At 44.1% G+C, this 23,778-nt stretch overlaps 1 protein-coding gene across 2 annotated transcripts in view; it reads right to left on the bottom strand.

Moving 5' to 3' along the window:
* The window catches only part of ext1c (exostoses (multiple) 1c), a 48,523-nt gene that overhangs the window by 16,512 nt on the left and 8,233 nt on the right, over positions 1-23,778 (bottom strand). The window contains exons 3-10 of one of the 2 annotated variants that reach the window (XM_032580694.1): positions 11,479-11,572; positions 9,723-9,830; positions 7,841-7,960; positions 7,622-7,754; positions 5,686-5,804; positions 5,071-5,166; positions 4,918-5,004; positions 4,683-4,843 (exon numbers count right to left, since the gene is read on the bottom strand). In XM_032580694.1, the coding sequence (XP_032436585.1) occupies positions 4,683-4,843; positions 4,918-5,004; positions 5,071-5,166; positions 5,686-5,804; positions 7,622-7,754; positions 7,841-7,960; positions 9,723-9,830; positions 11,479-11,572 (918 nt within the window). Of the gene's footprint in view, positions 1-4,682; positions 4,844-4,917; positions 5,167-5,685; positions 5,805-7,621; positions 7,755-7,840; positions 7,961-9,722; positions 9,831-11,478; positions 11,573-23,778 lie in introns of both variants that reach the window. The other variant, XM_032580693.1, reaches the window with a different exon arrangement.

The raw sequence follows: 23,778 nt of genomic DNA, 5'->3' as shown, positions 1-23,778 counted from the left end.
GACCTGATTGTTTTTGGAAAAACTTTGGAGGAGCATGAGCAAAGGCTTCTCAAGGTCATCGACCGTTTAGGGGAAATAGGACTGAAATTGTCGCTTGATAAATGTCAGTTTTGTAGACCCCAAGTTACATATGTTGGACATGTAGTGTCTGAACGAGGCATTGCTACAGATCCAAGCAAGGTCGAGGCAGTTGCCCACTGGAAGGAACCCACTGATCTTCCATCCCTCCAGTCCTTTCTAGGATTCTGTGGATATTATCGGCGTTTCATCAAAAACTATTCAATTACTGTGAGACCATTAACCGAACTGTGCAAGGGATATCCACCAACTCAAAAGAAGTGGAAATCCGCAAAGTATCCTGGGAGAACCTACTATAAAGTCAATGAACCTTTTGGAGAAAGATGGGATGAGAGTTGCACCGAGGCTTTCAAGCAGATTCTCAAATGCCTCACTCAGGCACCAGTGTTGGCATTTGCGGACCCATCTAAGCCCTACGTGCTGCACATAGATGCAAGTTTTCATGGCTTGGGGGCGGTGCTAAACCAAGAGCATCCCGAAGGACTGAGACCGGTCGCTTTTGCCAGCAGGAAGCTCAGTTCCTCTGAAAAGAACTATCCCGTGCATCAGCTAGAGTTCCTGGCACTTAAGTGGGCCGTGGTGGATAAATTTCACGATTACCTGTATGGCGCAGAGTTTGTTGTAAGGACAGATAACAACCCCCTTACATATATACTCACCACCGCAAAACTTAACGCCACTGGTCATCGCTGGCTCGCAGCTCTTTCCACCTATAACTTCACTCTGCAGTATCGGCCAGGCTCTAGTAACACAGATGCAGACGCGTTATCGCGGAACCCTGTTCCTGATGACAGAGATGAGTTCAGGAGTTTAACACCTGACAATGTTAAAGCACTCTGCAAGCAGGTATCCAGAGACCAGGCTGCTGAACCAGTTAGCTGCGCAGAATCTCTATGTGTCCCTCCCACTGCTATGCCAGAATGCTATGTTTTTCCAACCCGACTAGATCTTGGTTGTTTGACCCAGATCAGCCGAGCAGATCTGATTAAGGCACAAGACCACGACCCAACGATTTCACTGGTCAAAAAATCCTTAAATGGAGGACCAACATTCTCATCTGAGAGGTGTACTGACCATGGGGCCATCTTCCTGCAAAGAGAGGCGAGTAAGCTTGTGCTGGTGGATGGATTGCTCCACAGAAAGATTAATAAACCACCTAGCACAGAAATACTGCAGCTGGTTCTACCCAGAGAACATGTTCCCATGGTGCTCAAGTCGCTCCACGATGAATCAGGTCATCTTGGGGTGGAAAAGACGCTTGAACTGATTCGCAACAGATTCTACTGGCCTAAGATGGGGTCAGAAGTGGAGCAGTATGTGAAAACATGTGGTAGGTGCATTACCCGTAAAGCTCTGCCACAGCGAGCAGCTCCTTTAAATCAGATCACCAGCCAGGGACCACTAGATCTGGTCTGCATTGACTTTCTTTCTCTCGAGCCTGATTTGAGAGGATATGCTAATATCCTGGTGGTGACCGATCACTTTACAAGATACGCTCAGGCGTTTCCAGCTAAAGACCAACAAGCATCTACAGTGGCCAAGATCCTGTGTGAACAGTTCTTTGTTCACTATGGACTTCCTGCACGGATACATTCCGATCAGGGACGTGATTTCGAAAGCAAGCTTATCCAGGACTTGCTGAGAATGTTGGGGATCAGAAAGTCCAGGACATCGCCTTACCATCCTCAGGGAGATCCTCAACCTGAGAGATTTAACCGAACATTGTTGTCCATGCTCGGGACCTTGGATCCCACTCAGAGACAGAGATGGAGTCAGAATGTCAGTCAGTTGGTGCATGCCTATAATTGCACCCAGAATGAGGCAACTGGATATTCCCCCTATCTATTAATGTTCGGAAGGGAGGCTCGTCTTCCGGTGGACATTTGTTTCGGGGTATCAGACGAAACTGGGAAAAGCCCAACTTACCACCAATATGTTTCGAAACTAAGGAAAGATCTGGAACAAGCTTACCACCTTGCTGCAAAAGCCGCGGACAAAAATCATCAACGAAACAAGAAGGCACATGACAAACATGTGAAAGAACAGATCTTAGAAGAAGGAGACCGTGTGCTGCTGAGGAACTTTGGTGTCACCGGAAAACATAAGTTGAAAGAGAGATGGAGGACAGTGCCATACATTGTCTTGGAAAGAATGCCTAACCTGCCAGTCTACAAGGTGAAACCAGAAAGAGGACTTGGGGTTGAGAAAACAGTGCATCGCAACCACCTGTTACCCATTGGTCATCTGGTCCGACTTCCAGCTGGTGCTGAGACAGAACAAGTGCGGAAACCTGTCACTAGGAGCCAACAGAGACGGTCTGAATCTGCCATGCCTGTTGCTCAAACAGATGTTGCACTCTCTTCTGATTCTGAATATGAAGAGGTGAACACGGCAGTTCCATTACAAGTCAACTTGAGAGAACTTTTGAGGCAATCAAACATGAGAGCTACCAAACCTTCTACAGTCACAAGTGAAGTTCAGTTTACGTCTCCCCACAGGACTATTGATGATGCTGGATTAGGTCCCAACTCACCTAACATGCAAGACTCACTGCTCTGCTCTGATCTAGATTTAGAAGGGGGAGAGAAGGAAAGTGATGAGGTAGTAGGTGAGGGAGAACATATCCTTACAGAACGCTGTAGGCGAGTGAGGAAACCAGTCATAAGATTAAGCTATGATGAACTAGGACAGCCATCAGACCAGCCAGTAAGTGTTGTTAGTTGTGGAGTGCTACTTGGAAGTGGAACCTTTAAGGTACCAAGACAACCTTCTTGTTCTACTCTATGGTGTCACTCTATGGCTCTGTGTCCTAACTGTGTTAGTTCTAGCTTACCACAGTTCCCTACTTTTATTTGGGTTATGTAACTTTGATGTTTGATAGGGACATCAAACGGTTTAGAAGGGGGAGGGTGTAGCCCCTGGTTAAAAACCATGCACTTAAGGCCTGTAATATTTACAAAATATTTACGAGGTTGGTTTTAAGTAAGAAAAAAAAGGATAAGTGGGAAATGTGTATTGTTTTTGTACATTTTTAATCTGAGTGATTATATACATGATGGAAAAAACAGAAAGCCAAAACTTTTCTGGAGGTGACTTGTGTATTTACATAAGTGTATTGTTTGATTAATCATCCCATTTGTTTAAAGACTATATTGAATATCCTACCTACGAAAGTAGTTTAGGTTAACGAGGGACAAGTGAACTCAACAGAGAGAAAAAAGAACTGAACAATGGGATTATGGGAAGAAGAAAGGAGAAGAGCGCGAGGGAGAGAAGAAGAAGAAGCTAATGGTGACCGCGGCTAATGTTTGCTGAGGTTGAGATGGGAGAAGGAACTGGATTGTTAGGGTACGTTCTGCACAAATAATCCTGCACACGGGGTGTGGGATATCTGCGGAAGAATTCTGCAGTGAAAAGCACGGAGGAAAAACTGCGGCTGAATCAAGGAGAACTGCGGCTGATCCGAGGTGGCGAGAGGGACATGGCGACACTGATTTCAGCGCGACGGAGGAGTAGTCCTGCAACTCGGGTGGCGGAGTTTTAAAGGAAGTTGGACTCGCGAAGCATCCTTCACGGAGAGGACGTCGGCTGAGCGAGCAGGTCGGAGTTGGTTCGTTGTTTAAACGAAGAAGAGGATCGTCGAGGCGACATCGATCTCTAGCTTCACCAGGCCTGCAACGAAACCTTAAACCGGTACCGGACAGTGTGTGTGTGTGTGTGAGAGAGAGTATGGGCCCATGTGTGATATTGTGATTTTGAACTGTAAACTTTCTGTATATGTATGGAGTTCTATTGGTAACAAAAATTTAATTCTGGTTGTAGTAACGCAATGGTTAACAGTGAGGGGTTTTCTTAAAAATCACAAAGGTAAAGTGAGTAAAACATAAGGGACTGAAAGAAAAAGTGCTTTATTTTGTTTTGGGAAACATTTGTTGTGAGGGAATTGATAACCTCATTCTATGTTTAAGTTTTTGATTGTTTTGGGGATTTGTAGAGCTAAGGTTTTATTTTTCTTAAGCTCTTATTAAAAAAACTGTTCAGGTAGCTGGTTGTCTGGAGTAGTTCATGTTACATCATAGGAGTGTATGATAATTGGAAGAGTAAGGAATTACTCAGTATTGGTAAACCTGCGTGGTATCTACCAGAACTATTCGAACCCAAATAGCCACCCCACCATTTTAAGTTCTTGTCCCAGTTACCAGCGGACGGAGCAGTGGGGTGCTACATTCATATAATCAGACTTAAATCTTTTGAAATAATTCTGATGTTCATGTCCATCAGAAATAGAGATGATTTTTAGGGTCAAGATTTGAATCAGAAATTATTTTAAAGTCAGAAAAAAGAGGAAAAGAGTAAGCAAATCAAATATTTATCTAAAACAATTTCACTCAGTTTATATTTAGCCAAAAATAGATTTATGCATAACATTCTGCATTCTGAACAAACTGTGTTCAGTATCAGGTTAGCTTGGCTGCGTAATGCAAAGCAAGCATTTAAAAATCGATTTTTGAATCCATTCAGGATCCTCAGGACCAGAAATCGATTTCTGTCTGTCCAGAATGGTTCCGGTTCCGATCGGACCCAGACCGTCTGATGAAGCGGACCTGTGGTAGAAGGCGGCGCCGGTCAAGACAATGGAGTACTCGTTGGTCCATTTGGACGTGTAGCCCCAGGCGTGTTTCAGCGGGTCCCAGAAGTGGCTCCGGGGCGGATAGCCGACGATCCGGTCCGGGAAGCTGCGCCACACCAGGAAGGCGAAGTTCACCTGCAGAGAGGAGGCCGTCAGGCTGGGAGTGTGTGTGAGAGAGTGTGTGAGTGTGTGTGTCCAACTCCTCACACCTCGCTGGTCAGCAGCACCGTGTCCTCGTCCAGGCTCAGCACCGCCTCCGTTTCTATGGCGATGTGAGGCAGGAAGCGGCTGGTGGTCTGAGAGGAGAAGAGCTGGTGAGACGCAGCTGTGAAACAAACAGGAAGTGACATCACGGCTCTCACCTTCCTCCTGCTGTCCGTGACGACGAGGGGGACGGGCATGGGCGGCCATTTGCTGCGGCTGGGCGGTGGCTTCTCGCTGTTCCACAGGATGATGATCTGGAAGCAGAGACCGGATCAGCACCAGAACCTCTAGAACCCGGCTGAGGTCCAGCTGGGACTGGTTCAGGATTCACTCTGGAGGAGGAACCAGTTCCAGAACCGATTCTGACCAACTGGATCCGATCGTCAGAGGATGAACGGAGATCTGCTGATCTTCTCAGGGCGACCCACAGGGGGCGCCGTCTGAGAAACTGTTCAGTTATTTCTCCTGAGCTTCATTCTCAGTTACTGTCACCATGTTGTTCATTAATTCACCAAACATTTGGTGAATAAACTAAATATTTTACCCTGAAGCCAAATATTTAGCATGCTAATTGAATATTTAGCTTGAAATTGGGAGATGAATGAATGAATGAATGACATGGTGAACTATAACTTTGAAAAATGAAACTCCATTTTATATCTTATGCTAAAATGTCTTTTTTCTATTTTGATTGTTACAAACGGCGGCCCACGGTGCCACGCTGCCCGGGGTTTGGGCCAGAGTGAATTCTTTAGCCGGGTCCGTTTCTTTACCTGTGAGCAGTACTTGGACCTGGAGACCACCTGGAGCAGCTTCATGATTGGTTGAGACTGGGAGACGAGCGGCGAGACGGCGTGGATGACGGCGGTGAACTCGTGGCCAGGACTGACACCTGGTGCGGTCCAGAACAGAGAAGACAGATCAGAGGGTCCGAACCAATCGGAACCAACTAATGAGCCAACAACAGGCTGGGTCTGGGTCAGAACCACAGCTAAAAGTGCTTCAAAAGTCTTTTATTCATATATCTACAATTAACACCTTAAAATGTCTAAAATTAATTTTAAAAAGTAAGTTGGCTTTAAATGCAGGACTCATAATGGGCTCTTTGCACCTGCTGCGCTGACGTCACAACCGCATGAGCAAATGCGGCTCTCTTTTTTCCGCTTTGAGTTACCATGACAGCTAGAAAAGACAAAGTCTTATTTCAGACGCAAATAAAACAATACTATGAACATTGCTGTCTTCCTAATATAATGGACTTTTAAGTTTTCATGGATTTCCAAGCGGTCCTGAATTAAGAAGACGGTGGCTTGTAAATATTCGTAGCTACCAGTTAAAGCTAAAGCCGCACAGCAAAGTTTACAGCCTTCACTTCACTCCGGATCAACTTCTTCAGCCTAAAGCAGAAGGTAAAGGAGCCTCCTGTGTTATTTCCATGGAATCACTTCTGTATTCAGCCTGAAAGAGTTTATGGGAACCAGAGAGCAGACCAGAGCCAGACAGCCGAGCTACTGACCCGCCTGTACAAACCGCTGGAAACACCGTCCTGCTTCACAAGAAACATGCAAAACTATAATAAAACTAAATAACACGGAGACCTTAAGGAACACGGCCATATTTTTCTAAAAGCAACAACTCTGAACCTGAACCATCAGCTGAACTAGAACTCCGACACCAGAGCTGCTCTACTGTTAAGCTATGGGCTTGTTGTTCCTCAGGCTTCAGAAGCAAAAAGCCTGAACCGTAAAATCCCCGTTACTTGGTCTCTGACACTAACGACAATAAACCACGTAATATACTTGAAAATATGGTAAAAACATTGTCCGTTAATGAATGATGAAAAAAGTTTAGATACTTAAATAGCACATTTTTACAAGAAAAATGTCTAGCATAAGCTAAAGCTAATGTTAGCCACAAAGTTTAAAGTAAAACTCACCTTCGTATCTGTGTATAACGAGGCGAACATCTTAAAACCTTTCTCCAGCTTATTGTTAGGGCTTCGGATTGATGTTCATCATTAATTGTTACCTTGGACAAGCCCTGCAAACACCCAGTGTAAAGTGCCTTTTTCAATAGGTCGGAAACGATTGAGCCGCTTTTCCCCGAACGCGGAAGCTGAGGAGCAAAGAGCCCATTTGGTCTAGCTGGACCAAATTCATAGAATACCTGATATTTAATGATATTTAATAATATTTAATCATATTTAATCATATTTAATAATATTTAATGATATTTAATCTCATATAATCTATGTATTTTTTTTCTCGTGGGATTTTTCTGTCAAGCAAAAGTTTGAGTCACACCAGAAATCTTCATTTCATTCTGTGACTCCCTGCTAATACCCATGCTAGCTCGCTAGTTAGCTTGTTTGTGTCTATCGTGGGTAAATGTAATTTTATCAGTTGGATGAAGTTTGAACATTTCTTTAGTCTTAAATTTCTTTTGATAAAAGTCTTAAGCTTGAGTTGCTGAAACCTGCAGACCCAGCAGTCCAAACCGCTCAAGTTCTCCTCCCAAAAGCAGAACCAACATTAACCTTCAATCCAAAAATAACTTTGTTTTAGGAAGTGAAACTGAAAGAGGGCCGTGGTTTGAGGAGGTTCCAGGCCCGGTTCCCAGTTCTCAGGTCCCAGGTCCCAGGAACCGGCCCGGTTCCCTGGTCCCAGCCTGGTTCCCAGGTCCCGGCCCGGTTCCCAAGTGTGTGCGTACCTAGTCCCAGGTAGTAGAAGGGGAAGTGCGCCAGGTGAGTGGAGAACTCTGGTAGAACCAGCAGGCCTCCTGGCAGGGAGTTCCACATGTATCTGTTCCTGGAGACGTGGGAGAAGACCCGGTCCTTGATGATCTGAGCAGAAACAGGAAGTAGTTTTATCTCAGTAGGAAGCCCTACATCAGACCCAGCAGAACCGGCCCGGATGACTCCGGACTCACCTCCAGGGTGGTGAGGACAATCTTGTCCACAGAGGAAAAGTAGGCGTCCCACAACATCTGGGTCCGCTGGCGGAGCTGCAGGACTCGCTTGTTAGGTACGGCGCGCACGGTGGACGGCACCTGGAGACGGGAGGAGGAGAAGAAGAGTCAGAGGAAGACTCTCTGTCTTTCAGACATGTTCAGGGTGGACAGGAGCGCCGACACCAGAACCAGAACCTGGACCCAGGGCTGAACATGGAGGCTAATTTAGATGGATTCTGCCTTCAGGAAGATAATTAGTTCTCTGTCCCGACGAAACGTCGGACTCGGCGCCGGCTCCGGTTCTGTTTGGATAATTCGAGCTTCATTAGCGAAACACGTTGATTTCCTGTCCGCTCCGAGGCTCGCAGGAAGTTTGGCTCAGGACTAATCTGAGGGTTCTGGTTCTGAAGAAAATGTTTCTACTCTTTATTGAATTAGAAAAAGAGACTTTTTAAACTCATTTTAAATATTTTTTTATTTTGCGTTGGACGCCTTGACTTAACGATCGTACCGATTAGCCATAAAATGCTAACAGACTCTTGTCTGAATAATTAGCATTTATTCACCGAACGCCTTATTAAAAATCTTACCCAGGTCTGACACCTTAACACATTCTGTTGAAATTATTGATACAAATGATAATGTCATTTTCAGACCATTTTTACCAATTATAATAATAATGGCACAAGAATGTGAGCACATCCAATAAAACTTTAGTTTCTAAAGAGTATTTCAGCATTTTAAATAAAACAAAACAACAATAATGAAAATGGATTATGAAGTCTCTGTAACCAAAATTGTATTTAAAACAATAATCAGCTTAGACTGGGAAAACAGGCTAAAGGGGCAGTTAGCGCTAACTAGCTGCTACGTAGCGGCTGTCAAAGGTTTACGGTGTTTTTCAAAATGGCGGCTTTTAGTACAGGAGACTGTCTCTTTAATGCTTGTTGTCTAAATGGAAATGATCAATTTAATTTATCTTGGCATTAATTGTTTATTGATTGCTTACTGTTACAGAGTTGGTCCTACAGTTTAATGACAACGTTTCTTTTTTTTCAAAATAACTTCAGATATTATCACTAAAATAGTTAACTGTCTTTTGAGCAACTTTTCTGGGCTCCTGTGAAAGTTGATCAATATTTCTGATGGGAAACAAACTGGCTCTGATGCCATGCACCATAAAATTGCACAAATTGGAATTATGAAAATAAATTTGCTTAATGTAACACACCGAATTTGATTGTAGATAAATAAATAAAATAAACATACATTTTTACGCTGGTTTTTTGGATGTTTTGAAATTGGTTTATTTTGTAAAACTGCATAGAAATTTAACGAGTCACATGATGAACAACAGGATGTTACTACTGGCAGAAAAGAAGAAGACAGGAAGTGGTAGGAGGCTGATGGCGCGGCGTGATTTTTAGTGACTGAACAAACTTTATTCTTTTGTATTATTGCAAAACTGTGTTTTTTCAACATTATCTGAATATTGAAAAAGTTTTGTGAACATTTGTTCTAACTCGTCTCTCGTTTCAGACCCATTCCCGTTTTGTCTGATTCCTGAAACTCACCTGCATGAGGTTCAGAGTCTGATCTTTATTTTCATTGGTTAACAAGAAACCAATCAGAAACAAGCGTCACTCAAATGTCAAACTCTCTGATTGATTATTGATTTAATCCCAGAAGCATGTCAAGTCTGTTCCAGTGGGCATTTAATCTGAGGGGTTCAACTTCTACAGGCGGGTTTGTTTTAATCTGAGTCAACTTTGATTGAACCAGCAACCCTTGGCTCCCACTCTGCAGAAGTGTGTGTAGGCGTGTGGGTGTGTGTGTGTGTGTGTGTGTGTGTGTGTGTTACCTGCAGCAGCAGCCGCTCGTCTCCCTCGATGACGGCCTGGTTCCACTGGATGACATCAGAGAAGGGAAGCTCCCAGCCGTTACTGAGCAGGACGGGGATGCAGGCCGCCTGGACACACACACCCCCCCCCCCCCCCCCCCCCCCCACACACACACACACACACACACACACACACACAGTTTGGGTGGGGTCAGGTCTGAACGAGGCCAGCTTTCCTCTGCAGTGACTTAGTGGGAGCTGAGACCGACTCTGAGGCTAAAGCAGAACAGAACAGGTCCGGTTCTGGAGTTCCGGTCCTCTGGGTTCTGCGGACCGGACCTTGCTGTTCCCCATGAGCCCAGCAGGGGGCAGCAGCAGCGACTGGAAGGGAAAACCTGCTGCTGGAGGGAATTAGGATGCAGTTGGGATGAACCGGGTTCTGTGATTCTGGACCGGTTTCAGCGAGGCTCCGTGAGGGGAGATCCAAACACCCTGGAGCTGGGGGAAAGTTTCTGACCACAGCTCTACTCTGGGTCCGACTGGCACCGAACCCAACACGCCAGGCTGGACCCTGAAAGGGGGACAGGAAGTAGAAACAGAGGCTTCCTGCTGCTGATTGGTCGGTTCTCTGGAACCGGGCCCAGTGTTTCCAGAACCGTCTGGGTCCATGTTGCAAGGCAGAACTCTGTGCCTCAGACGGCCCCGTCTGCCCGGCCGGAACATGATGGACGACTTAATGGACCGTCTGAGGCTAAGAGGCTGAAAGCGGGCCGGGCCGAGTCAGAACCGGAGCACTCAGCAGGAAACACTCAGATGGATCAATGCGCTAACTCAGCTGCTTCCTGTCGGCCCGGTCCGATAAACCCAGAGATAATTCAGTAAAATCTCCACATACAAGAACCCGACCTGGTTCAGACGGCGCTTAATTAAAAAAATTAAATTAAATTAAAAACATTAACGACTTAAAACTTCAACATATCATCAGGGAAAATTTATTTCTGCACTAAATTGTCCATTTATATCTGGTGTCAAATCACATAATAGACATAATATTTACTCCATTTTTCTGATTACTCAAGATGGCCGCCATGGTTGTCAAGGGAAATTTATTGTTGAGCTAAAATAGCCAATTAAATACATGTTTTTGGTATCAAATCATAAACTACACATTTGGAACCATAGAAATCATATTTTATTTTCTTGATCTTCTTTTCGTGATGGACATTTTTCAAAATGGCTGCCATTGTGGAGAATAAATGTTTACACTGGAATCATCAGGAGTTACTAGCCACAGATAACCAAAATGTTATGATCATTAGCTACAACAACCTAAACAACAATCTTAGCTCTGCTAGTGCTAAAACACTAAACACATTAAGAAATTAGCAGAAGCTAACGCTAACCATTAAGACGTCTGTCTCTCAGCTCCTTCCTGTTGACGTTTGGTTTGAGACTCACTGACAGCAAAGTCCTCAGTTTCAGGTTTTGCTCCATGTTATTATTTTAAAGTTGTGTGATCAGGATGACTAAAGTGTCAAACATGATGTGACATAAAGATCATCTGTCATAAAAACTGGCAACATTTTATGGCAATAATTGGCTAAAAGGCTAAAAACGGCAGCCATCTTGAAAAATGGACTCCACAAATCTGATCTTTATGAAGAACAAATGTTTCCTATAAACCATGTAGGGACAGTAAACATGTGGGAGAGGAGACCAGAACAGAAGCACAGTGGTGGCAGCATCATGCTGTGGGATCACGGAACCGATCCGTTACCTGCAGCGACTCCAGGAAGCGGAAAGAGCCGAGGCGGCGGCCCCGAGGAACCAGGCAGAAGGTGGAGTTATGGAGCAACTCCTGGTAGTCGAACCTGCAACACAGGAGCAACATGGAGGAGCTCAGCAACATGGAGCAGCAACATGAAGGAGCAACATGAAGGAGCAACATGGAGCAGCAACATGGAGGAGCTCAGCAACATGGAGCAGCAACGTGAAGCAGCAACATGGAGGAGGTCAGCAACATGAAGGAGCAACATGGAGCAGCAACATGGAGGAGCTCAGCAACATGAAGGAGCAACATGGAGCAGCAACATGGAGGAGCTCAGCAACATGGAGCAGCAACATGGAGGAGCTCAGCAACATGAAGGAGCAACATGGAGCAGCAACATGGAGGAGCTCAGCAACATGAAGGAGCAACATGAAGGAGCAACATAGAGGAACAACATGAAGGAGCTCAGCAACATGGAGGAGCTCAGCAACATGAAGGAGCAACATGGAGCAGCAACATGGAGGAGCTCAGCAACATGGAGGAGCTCAGCAACATGAAGGAGCAACATGGAGCAGCAACATGGAGGAGCTCAGCAACATGGAGGAGCTCAGCAACATGAAGGAGCTCAGCAACATGAAGGAGCAACATGGAGCAGCAACATGGAGGAGCTCAGTAACATGGAGCAGCAACATGGAGGAGCTCAGCAACATGAAGGAGCAACATGGAGCAGCAACATGGAGGAGCTCAGCAACATGAAGGAGCAACATGAAGGAGCAACATGGAGGAACAACATGAAGGAGCTCAGCAACATGGAGGAGCTCAGCAACATGAAGGAGCAACATGGAGGAACAACATGAAGGAGCTCAGCAACATGGAGGAGCTCAGCAACATGAAGGAGCAACATGAAGGAGCAACATGGAGCAGCAACATGGAGGAGCTCAGCAACGCAGCAGAACATCTGAAAATTGTGATCCATCATTCTAGGAGCTGCTGCTCAGAGCGACGCCGGTAGAAACATTAAAGGGTTAACAGAGGAGCCATGTTGGGACGACTTCCTGGAGGCGGAGCTTCAGACAGAGCAGGAGCTTCTTAAAGAGACAGAGGCCCAATTTCAAGGCGTTAAATTAGGAAGTAAAATTTAAGTCATTTTTTAAAATATGAAATGTTTTTATAACTGAATGTCAGCGAACTGATCCGGACCAGAACCTCACAGAACCGGGCTGAGATGGTCAGACTGGAGGATAATTCAGTTAAAAACAGCAGAAATTCATCAGAGATCCAGAAATATGTCTGGGTCCAAAGGGCGAGTCGCTCAGTAAATCTAGTTCTGCAGCTGCCAGTCAGAGGAAGAAAGAATCCAGGAACCGGGTCAGAACCGAGACCACCTCCTCTTCCTCCTCCTCCTCCTCAGCGCCGCTCCGGCGTGCAGCTTGTTGTTTCTGGACGGCTGCATGGTGAACACAAATACCCGGACCGCAGCCCAGCCTGTCATTAGAGGGCCACGGCCCGACCCGGCCCGGCCCGTTAGCAGAACCTTCTCGGTTCCGCCTTGCATTAAACACAGAGCGGTGTAATCTGAACATGACCCCGCGGCAGCTGATCCGCTAACACCGGTTCTCCTGCCTCCATCAGGTGAAGAGAAACGGCAGATTTGGAGTTACATAAAATGTTTCAGCTTTAATTCGGATTAAACCACATTAATAAAACATCAGACTGGTTCCTCTGCAAGGATTTAACTCATCTGCCACGAATCCAGCCGACCTGCAGAACCACCGGCCTCATCTGGGCTCTGCGGGGGATTTTATACCGGCGGCCATTTGTAAAGTTAAAAATATCAGCAATAATCTGGATTATTTAGTCCATAAGAGAAAAAATAGGAGTTAGTTCATTTTTCAAAATCTATTTTCACCAGTTTGCAGCTAAGTTCCAAACTAAATATTTAGATCACAGCTAGCAAGGTTAGAGATTAAATGTTTAGCTTCAACCCAAATATTTAGTTTGAAGCTAGCTAGTTAGCTTCAAACTAAATATTTAGCCAGCTAACTAAATATGTTGTTTGTAAACCAAATATCCACCTTGTATACTCGGTATTTAGCTTGTTAGCTAAACATTTAGATCAAAACTAGCTAATTTTTTAGCTAACAAAACAAAACATTTAGCTACCTAACTAAACATTTAGTTTGTGAACTAAATATTTAGCTTGGTAACTAAATATTTAGTTTCTAAACTCAGTATTTAGTTTGATAGCTAGATATTTAGCTCTGAACTAGCTATATTTTTAGTTTTCAACCTAAACATTTAATTTTTTTATTTATATGTAGCTAACTAAATATTGAATTTGTTAATTCAATATTTAGCTTCAAACTAAATGTTTAGTTTGAAACAGTTTGTAACTGAACGACCAGTGAAAGGTGAGCTGCTTCCTTTTCTCTCAGGTTATTTCTGATGTTTTCTGGCCGTTTTGTTTGATGCTAAGTTTAGCAGCAGGAGCTCAGCTGGACATGACGGGAATCCGTGTCCTGTTGTCCTGCAGCGACCTGGACCCGCCCACCGGTTCTGATTGGACACAATAATCAGATGTTACTGGGGGAATGGGCCCATCAGAACCAGCCAGGTCAGGCCCCCAGGTGCGCCGCCTCCTTTCAGCCTGAACAACGGGCAGGTTGGCGCCGATCCGTTAGCGCTGACCCGCCTGCCGGGGCCCATTCAGGGCCCCACAAAGGCACCGGCCCTCGTCAAACGCTCCGACCCAAAACAACACGGCTTCATGGAGCAGCTTTACACATCCAGCATAACACCGGGACCGCTGAGGTCGACCAGAACCAGAACCCATGTCTGTGTGTGTGTCTATGTGTGCGTTTGTTTCTAATACCTTGTGGGGACCATTTTCCTGACATATAGTACGTTGTGGGGACCGAAGCCTGGTGTGTCTGCATGTGTACATGTGTGTGTGTGTGTAGGGGTGTGTGGGGGTGTGTGTGTACATGTGTGTGTGTGTGTGTGTGTGTGTGTGTGTGTGTGTGTGTGTGTGTGTGTGTGTGTGTGTGTGACATGGAGCAGCCTGACCCCTGGTTATCTGTGAGGCGTTTCTGGAATGTTGGGAGTTTCTCATGAATCTCTGTCTCTCTGTGTGTCTCCAGCTGGAAAGTTTGGGAAGGCGTTTGGGTCACGCTGGACATGACCTTTGACCCTGGGGTGTAAACTCCTGCTGGACCCCGGCCCGGCGGAACTCCGTCCCTCCGCTTTAATCCTGGCTGAGCCTGCTGGCGGCAGAGCTTCATTCCCAGCTGGCTCCTCGGAATAGAAACGGCAGCGATGGAGACCAGGACGCCCCTCCCCAACCTGCTGCTGAGGACATGGACACAGGGGACACGTCCCCCTCCGATGGACTCGCCATCATCTTCATCAGCATCAGACTGAATCGAAAGCTGGTAGTCCAGTTGACCCGGTTCTGCTGCGGTTCTTCCAGAGTCAAACCAACCAAACGATGTCAGAAACTTTTATAGTTTCAGGCTGAAGGAACATTTTGGTCTCTACTAAATCAACTCGTCTATTTTTCTTTTATTATGCTTCTGAACTACAAATAGCCTGAAATGTGACCAAAGACTGAAGAATCGTAGTAAATAAAAACTTTTTTTGGATTTCTACAACTGGGAAACTTTTCATCCTGTAAAGTCGAAACGTTCAAACAGCTTCAACCTTCATTAGGATGAACAAAGAAAATCACAACAATGAGCAAAAAGAAAGATTTTCATGTCAGGTTGTTTAGATGTTTGTTAAACAGAAAAGTTTTCCTGGCGTGTCGGCGTCTAACTGGTACCGTTTGGTAACTGGACCCGTCAGAACGTCTCAGTGTCTGCAGCTGGAAGACGCAGCAGAGATCTTTTATCCTGAAGAGGAACCACTCTGCAGTGAAACGTGACACCAGCCGTCCGCTGCACAGAGGCGCTGGCTGAGCTCCGGAACCGGGTCGGGCCGATCCACCCTGAGCGGCGCCGGGGAGCGGGACACAGAGCAGGCAGTGTGCTGGGCCTGGCCCGGGTCCAGAAACTCTCCAGAACATTCCTGAGAGAGACGGACGCCTGGCAGCCAGAGGGTTCTGGTAAACAAGCTGAACAACAGCTGAGAGCAGGAGGAGGCCCGGTTCTGGAGCAGGACGACCCGATCCAGCAATTTACACAATATTAATGCTCAGAGAACGGAACGATTAATCGGTTATTCTGACGATTAATCGGTTATTCGGATGAAAAATTGCAGATTCTTCATCAAAGCCTTTTTGCACAATATTAGAAATACATAAAAATGCAAGTAAACAAATTATTTCTGTTTTAAATAATAAAATAAACATTTTATTCGTTTAGTGAACCTTTGATCACCTGCAGCTAAAAAATCCAAACATCATCATCCTGTGAAAATCTCAGGCCTTCCTGCTGGACATCAACACAGATCTAATCTGGTGATTAATCTCTTAGATTAGCAGATTATTAACTGGATGCAAAAGGTGATTAATATGAGATTGTTTACAGAATCTGAGTCAGGAGAAGCTGAACCCGCCTGTACTGAAGTTCTGGACAGAGACGTTTCTTTTACATCTTATGTGCAAAATGTTTTAATTTTTCTTCAGTTTTGGATTTCTGCAAATGGCCTTTTTTTTTTTTTACAGATAGTTAACAATTAATCGATTACTAAATTAGTTGACAATTATTTTAAAAATCAATTAAATGTCTCTGTTGTTGTTCTGATCACCAGTCTGGAGCAGCAACACGTTGGTTCGCTCTGAACCGGCGCAGAAGCTCACTAATAGGAGGCTGCACCTTTACAGTTGCAGCGGCGCGGCGCCGGCTCCTGACTGAAGCTGGTTTCTATTGATCTTCTGACGCCTCGGAGGAGAGAGAGAGCTGCAGGAGAATGTGCAGCTCTGCTGAGCGATCGGCTGCTTAAAGAGCCCAAACCTCCACTGGAATAAAAGCAGAGCTGCAGGAGACGTCCAGATTTTAAATCTGAATCAGCTGCTGCTAACCTGAGCTAACCTGCTAAAACCTGAGCTAACCTGCTAAAACCTGAGTTAACATGGTAAAACCTGAGTTAACCTGGTAAAACCTGCTAACCTGCTAAAACCTGAGCTAACCTGCTAAAACCTGAGTTAACCTGGTAAAACCTGCTAACCTGCTAAAACCTGAGCTAACCTGCTAAAACCTGAGTTAACCTGCTAAAACCTGAGTTAACCTGGTAAAACCTGCTAACCTGCTAAAACCTGAGCTAACCTGCTAAAACCTGAGCTAACCTGCTAAACACTGAGTTAACCTGGTAAAACCTGCTAAAACCTGAGCTAACCTGCTAAAACCTGAGCTAACCTGAGCCAACCTGCTAAAACTTGAGCTAACCTGCTAAAACCTGAGTTAACCTGGTAAAACCTGAGTTAACCTGCTAACCTGCTAAAACCTGAGCTAACCTGCTAAAACCTGCTAACCTGCTAAAACCTGAGCTAACCTGAGCCAACCTGCTAAAACCTGAGCTAAGCTGCTAAAACCTGAGTTAACCTGGTAAAACCTGCTAAAACCTGAGCTAACCTGCTAAAACCTGAGCTAAACTGCTAAAACGTGAGTTAACCTGGTAAAACCTGCTAACCTGCTAAAACCTGAGTTAACCTGGTAAAACCTGCTAACCTGCTAAAACCTGAGCTAACCTGAGCTAACCTGCTAAAACCTGAGCTAACCTGCTAAAACCTGAGTTAACCTGGTAAAACCTGCTAACCTGCTAAAACCTGCTAAGCTGCTAAAACCTGAGTTAACCTGCTAAAACCTGCTACCTGCTAAAACCTGAGCTAACCTGCTAAAACCTGCTAACCTGCTAAACCTGAGCTAACCTGAGCCAACCTGCTAAAACATGAGCTAACCTGCTAAAACCTGAGTTAACCTGCTAAAACCTGAGCTAACCTGCTAAAACCTGCTAACCTGCTAAAACCTGAGCTAACATGAGCCAACCTGCTAAAACCTGAGCTAACCTGCTAAGACGTGAGTTAGCCTGCTAAAACCTGAGCTAACCTGCTAAAACCTGAGTTAACCTGGTAAAACCTGCTAACCTGCTAAAACCTGAGCTAACCTGCTAAAACCTGAGCTAACCTGCTAAGACGTGAGTTAGCCTGCTAAAACCTGAGCTAACCTGCTAAAACCTGAGCTAACCTGCTAAAACCTGAGTTAACCTGGTAAAACCTGCTAACCTGCTAAAACCTGAGCTAACCTGCTAAAACCTGAGCTAACCTGGTAAAACCTGCTAACCTGCTAAAACCTGAGCCAACCTGCTAAAACGTGAGTTAGCCTGCTAAAACCTGAGCTTACCTGAGCTAACCTGCTAAAACCTGAGCTAACCTGCTAAAACCTGAGCTAACCTGGTAAAACCTGCTAACCTGCTAAACACTGAGTTAACCTGGTAAAACCTGAGTTAACCTGGTAAAACCTGCTAAAACCTGAGCTAACCTGCTAAAACCTGAGCTAACCTGAGCCAACCTGCTAAAACTTGAGCTAACCTGCTAAAACCTGAGTTAACCTGGTAAAACCTGCTAACCTGCTAAAACCTGAGCTAACCTGCTAAAACCTGAGCTAACCTGCGAAACACTGAGTTAACCTGGTAAAACCTGCTAACATGCTAAAACCTGAGCCTACCTGGTAAAACCTGCTAACCTGCTAAAACCTGAGCTAACCTGAGCCAACCGGCTAAAACCTGAGCTAACCTGCTAAAACCTGATCTAACCTGAGCCAACCTGCTAAAACCTGAGCTAACATGCTAAAACCTGCTAACCCGATAAAACTCGAGGTCTGAGCAACACGTCTTCGTTTCTGCTTTTCTGTTTCCCTGTTTGTGTCTGACGGCCTCAGCTCTCTGCAGCCTGCTGGTTCTGGAATGATTCTTATTGGGCCGGCGCTGCTGGGGCGTGACATCATCATCACAGCTGCCCTCTGATTGGAGGAAAACCCACAGCTACAACACAGATTATGAAATTAATATACAGCGGCTAAAATCAGAACTAAACACGACATATTTTATAGAAAACATGTTTTTAAAGGCTGTTGACACCAGATGTGGGTAAAAACTCAAACAATCCAAATTAAGAATTTGAGTTTTATGCAATAATATGAAAAGATGCAGGGAAAAAGTATTGAACACAAGCAGACAGAGAAATCTATCAGCAGCTGAGTGTCCATCACAAATGTGAGTAAGTCTTTGGTAATTTTCTAACCATGTCAAAAAACACAATTTGACAATTTAAGTGTTTAATAAACAATTAAAAACCATGTGAGAATAAATCTGTTTGAGCCATAAGTCATTAAAACCTTTCAGCGCCATCGTCAACCAACCACTTCCTGTTTCCTTTTTCTTTGGGGTTGCACCAGCAGCAACATCCGCTGGCTGATCATGTGACTCGTGACGCAAAGAATGTTTTCCATTAAGCAAATTTAATTTTAAAAAATCTAATTGGACCATCTTATGCAATTTGACATTGTTCTTTCAGCAAACTGCCTTTTTAAGAGTCCCTAAGCTCTGGTTAACCTGATCATTTAATTAGTTTGCAGTTACTTCAATAATCGATTAATCACAATTAATTCGACTAATTGTTTCATTCCCACTGGAATCCAAATGAAAATCTATGTAAAGAACTAAAATTCAGAGTTCAAAGAAGATTTAAAGTCGGTTTGTGAGGAAGAATGAAGCTGCCGTTACCAAAAAGCTTTGCTACAAATAGCAACACTCTGTTATTTATATTATCACACATAAGTTCATTTCTGAACTCATTTGTTTTTGTTTACTAACAAACACCTGGTGAAAATATCAGAAATGTTTTTACTTTGAACATTTTGACGTGTTGAATACTTATTTTCCTCTGCAGGTTTGTTTCTCAGAAGCTCACACATGCTCTCTAAACAAAGCGCTCCCACTTTTAGCTCTGGCAGCCGGCCTCAGCCCACACACACACACACACACACACACACACACACAGAGGCAGCACCAGAACCAGAACCAGAACCAGGCGTGAAGTCAATTAGACACGCAGAGGAGAAAGGGAGCGTCTTTCCGCTGCGACACAATCAGCTACTGCAGCTCTGGAGAGAGAAGCTTTCTGCATTGCTAAACACACACACACACACACACACACACACACACCCACACACACCCCCACACACACCTACACACACACACACCCACACACCTACACACACACACACACACCTACACACACACACTCCGGCCTGCATCCAAGCCGAGGAGCAGCCAGTATAAACCAGCCGATAAAATGAACAAACATGGAGTCAGTTTGCAGGAATCCTCAGGAAACCGTGAAACGGTTCTGATCAAGAGATCCAGACGACCCCACCGGTCCCAACCGGACCCAGCCAGACCCAACTGGACCCAACCGGACCAACCAGACCTAACCGGACCCAACCGGACCTAACCGGACGGGTCCAAACCAACCAGACAGTTTAAACAAAGTATTCCAGCCGTTTGATCGTCATATTTCATGGAAATACTGAAGAATATGAAGTGTTGTGTTTACAGGAGAGCTGCAGTTGCCATGGCGACCCCGCGGCTCATTTCATCCAATCAGAGGAAACATGTTGAAGATTTAAAAACCTGACTTTGTAACCCAAGCTCTGAAGCTGCAGCTAACGTTTACTAACCAATTATTCTGATGATTAATCAATTAATCGGATAGAAATCTGCCACATTCTGCAGATTTTATATTTAATCACCTAAATTTATTTTATTCCATATTGGAAATGCATCAGACATTAAAATAATAATAATAATAATAATAATAATAATAATAATAATAATGAAAATGTTTTAAATAATAAAATCAACATTTTGTTGCCTAAAAGTCAATAACAGCTTTTCTTTCGAGAACATTTGATCATTTGTAGCAAAAGATGAATCTGCAGCTAAAAACATCAACATGAGAAAAGATCAGCTGATCATCAATACATCTGATCTGGTGATTAATTTATTGATTAACTGCAATACAATCAGCTACTGCAGCTCTGGTCAGGATTAACCGGCTGATAATTAAAGTGTTGAATAAATTTCTCTCCAGAACCTGATCAGCTGGAGCTGAAAGAGATCTGGGTCCAACAGATTTACAGACAAAGAAGATTTTTTATCTTAAATGCAAAATGTTAATATTTTCTACATTTCTGGCTTCAATACCGACTGGCTGAGTTGTTCGTTCAGAAAATGTTTCTTTGAAGTCTATATAATCCAGTTAACGATTAATCAGTTACTAAGTTAGTAGATGATTATTTCATTAACCGATTAATTGCGATTAATCGCTTCAGTCCTATTATACGGATTTAATCGGTTCAGCTTCAGATGGAAAGTTTGCAGCCTGCTGCATGAGGCCAAGATAGTAGCGGAGGTTAGCAAAGGTTAGCAAAGGTTGGCAGAGGTTAGCTAAGGTTAGCGGAGGTTAGCAAACATTAGCGAATGTTCTGGAGGTTCATCCAGAACCTCCAGTCTGGTTCTGATCTCCATCTGGTCGCTTTGTTCTTTGACCCAATTTCACTGAAAGAATGAAAGACATTTGTTGCTTCAATTAAAGCCATAAAATCTCTGACTAACTGTAATAATTCGGACTGAAGCAGCATAATCCTCCGGATTATTATGGATTATCTGTTTGTGATGCTGCTGTTAGACTGCATCCTGTTTCCTTCACTCTGAGCTCAGATCATCCTGTCAGTTTGATCCCAGTTAAGACATATCAAACTTTTACTCCTGACTCTTCATTTGGACCCTGAAGCCAGTTTCCATGACAACCACTGTGATGGTTAGGGACTAACTGACTGAATAAAGTCTGACTGTGGATGTTTTCTGGTGAAAACTCCTCAGCAACTCTTCATGTCATGATAAACAGGTTTTTGGTCTATTTAAACGTTTTACTGCTCAGCCTCAGAGCTGCAGAGAAAAAACTTCAGCTCCAGTAAATCCTGCAGCTTCTGTCTCCAGTCGTGTTTCCGTCTCTGCAGGGAGAAGCCGGCGGCAGCTGCAGCTCCTTTTCTCGCCGTATTCCACTGAAATGTGCCGTTTATGTTATATTTTTGTGGTTTCTCAGACATTGTTGGCGTTGGGTGCAGCAGGGCGGCGACACGCTGCGCTGCGTTTGATGCGTGTGTGCGGCCGCACTGGTGTTTCTGGGCAAGGATCCCGTCCAGATTCCAGGTTCTGGAAGGGTTAGAACCGGCTGCTGATGTGGCGTCTTTAACAGAACCGACCGGGTCAGGATTCGGGTCAGAAACGCTGCCGGGACGCTGGCAGGTCCAGAACCAGAAACACACAATCGGAGAAACATGTTCTACAGCTCTGAACCGGATCAGGACAAATATGATTGGATACGTAATCAATTAGTAAACCAAATATTTATCATAGCTGGTTAAATATTTAGCTAACTGAAAATGTTTAGCATGATGCTAAATATTCAGTAAGGAGCTTGATGTTAACTTAGCTAGCAAAACATTTAGCTTACTAATAAAATGTTCAGGATTAATATACTAAATACATTCATTTAGTTAATATACTATTTACTACTATACTAAATAATATAATATTTAGTTAACAAACTAAATACTTTGTCAGTAATCTAAATACTCAAATCTAAATATTTAGATTATAGCTAAATACTTTGCTTCAACCTACATATTTTGTAAAACAAATATTTAGCTTAGCTATCATAATACTTGCTAAGTGTTTAGACAGGATCTAAATATTCAGCTTCAAGCTTAACATTCTGTTGCTATGTAAATATTTAGTTAAATCGTGCTTCAAACTAAATATTTATCTTGCTAACTATATATTTAATTTGAAACAGTGACATTTATAGATGAGTGAACAACATAGTGAAAATATGACTGAAAAATTAACTCCTGTATTTTTCTTTAACAGGCTAAATAATCCAAATTATTGCTGATAATTTCTGACTTTACAAACAGAACTCCATGCACTCAGCAGTAAAGTTGTTTATTGAACAGCAACAAATAGAGGAGAAAACAGCTCCTGATGTTTTTGTCTAACTGGTGACCGTCTCTACCCAGAGGGGAGCACTGTTGCATGATGGGAGATAAAACAGAGGCGATGAAGGCAGAGCAGCGAGGAATCAAAGAGGCAGCAGCGGGACTCCAGGGGAGGTGAGATCCTCTAATTAAACAACAACACACGAGCAGCGAGTGTGACTGAACTGCCCAAGTCCTCAGAGCTCCCTGCTGAGCTCCAACAACACGCAGCATCCAATTACTGCCGAGCATCAGATCCCTGAAACTGGATCTGAGGGGTTCATTAGAGCAGCTCGCACCGCAAATATCCGACTGGATGGTCGTTAGCAGCGACCAGCGCAGCTGGAGGTCCGGTTCCGACCGGTTCCGACCGCACACATCAAACTGGTGGCACCAGGGAGCGCCGGAGAACGCTCTGATCGGTCCAAATGGAACCAGTGCAGAGCTACTTACAGAACTTTGGATCCATTTGGATCAACCGCCCATTTTTACAGCCTTTACTGAAAAGAAATGATCATTTTTATGAGGTTTCTTTTACTGGTGTGTTTTTGGCCCAAATGACTTGCCATACAGATTAACACTGCAAAAACACAGAATCTTACCAAGTCATTTTTATCTAGTTTGTAGTGTAAACATTTTAGTGAACTATCTAACTTGTAAAAGTAATTTTTATCAATATATAGAAACTTAAGTCAATAATTCTTTAATATTGATGAAAAGTTCCAGTTTCAGATTATTTCACTTATAATATGGAAAAATGTTTTAACTGAAATAAAGTGGAACTTTTTCATCAATATTAAGGAATTATTGACTTAAAACAAGTTCAGATTTATTACTTTAAAGATTTTAAGATTACTAATATATTTACACTAGAATGAAGACAAAAGTTATTTTGTCAGATTTCATGTCTGAACAGCAGAACCAGCCGGTCCGTCGGTACCAGACCGGGTCTGATCAGAACCGCTGGCGGCTCCAGGTCCGAGGCTGACAGCTGATTGGTCCGTTACCCAGGTGAAGCGGAACAGCCAATCAGAGGGCTGCGGTAAGCGGCTCAGAACGGGAGGCTTCACTTCCAGAGGGAGCGAAGAGGAAGCAGCTGGTGATGAAAGCCTGACGCCTGACCTCACTTCCTCCCGTTTCTGGGGAAACGCTCAGGTTTCATCCTGACCGTCAGTCGGAACATTCTTCGTCTCAGAGCGGCCATGTTGAAATCTGCCTTTGATCTCCTGGGGAGGCCCGTTTATACCGCTGGTGATGAAACCGACCTGACGTT

Source organism: Xiphophorus hellerii, chromosome 13 (assembly GCF_003331165.1).
Source record: "Xiphophorus hellerii strain 12219 chromosome 13, Xiphophorus_hellerii-4.1, whole genome shotgun sequence".
Taxonomy (NCBI): Eukaryota; Metazoa; Chordata; class Actinopteri; order Cyprinodontiformes; family Poeciliidae; genus Xiphophorus; species Xiphophorus hellerii.
This window is presented reverse-complemented; position numbering and strand designations above follow the sequence as displayed.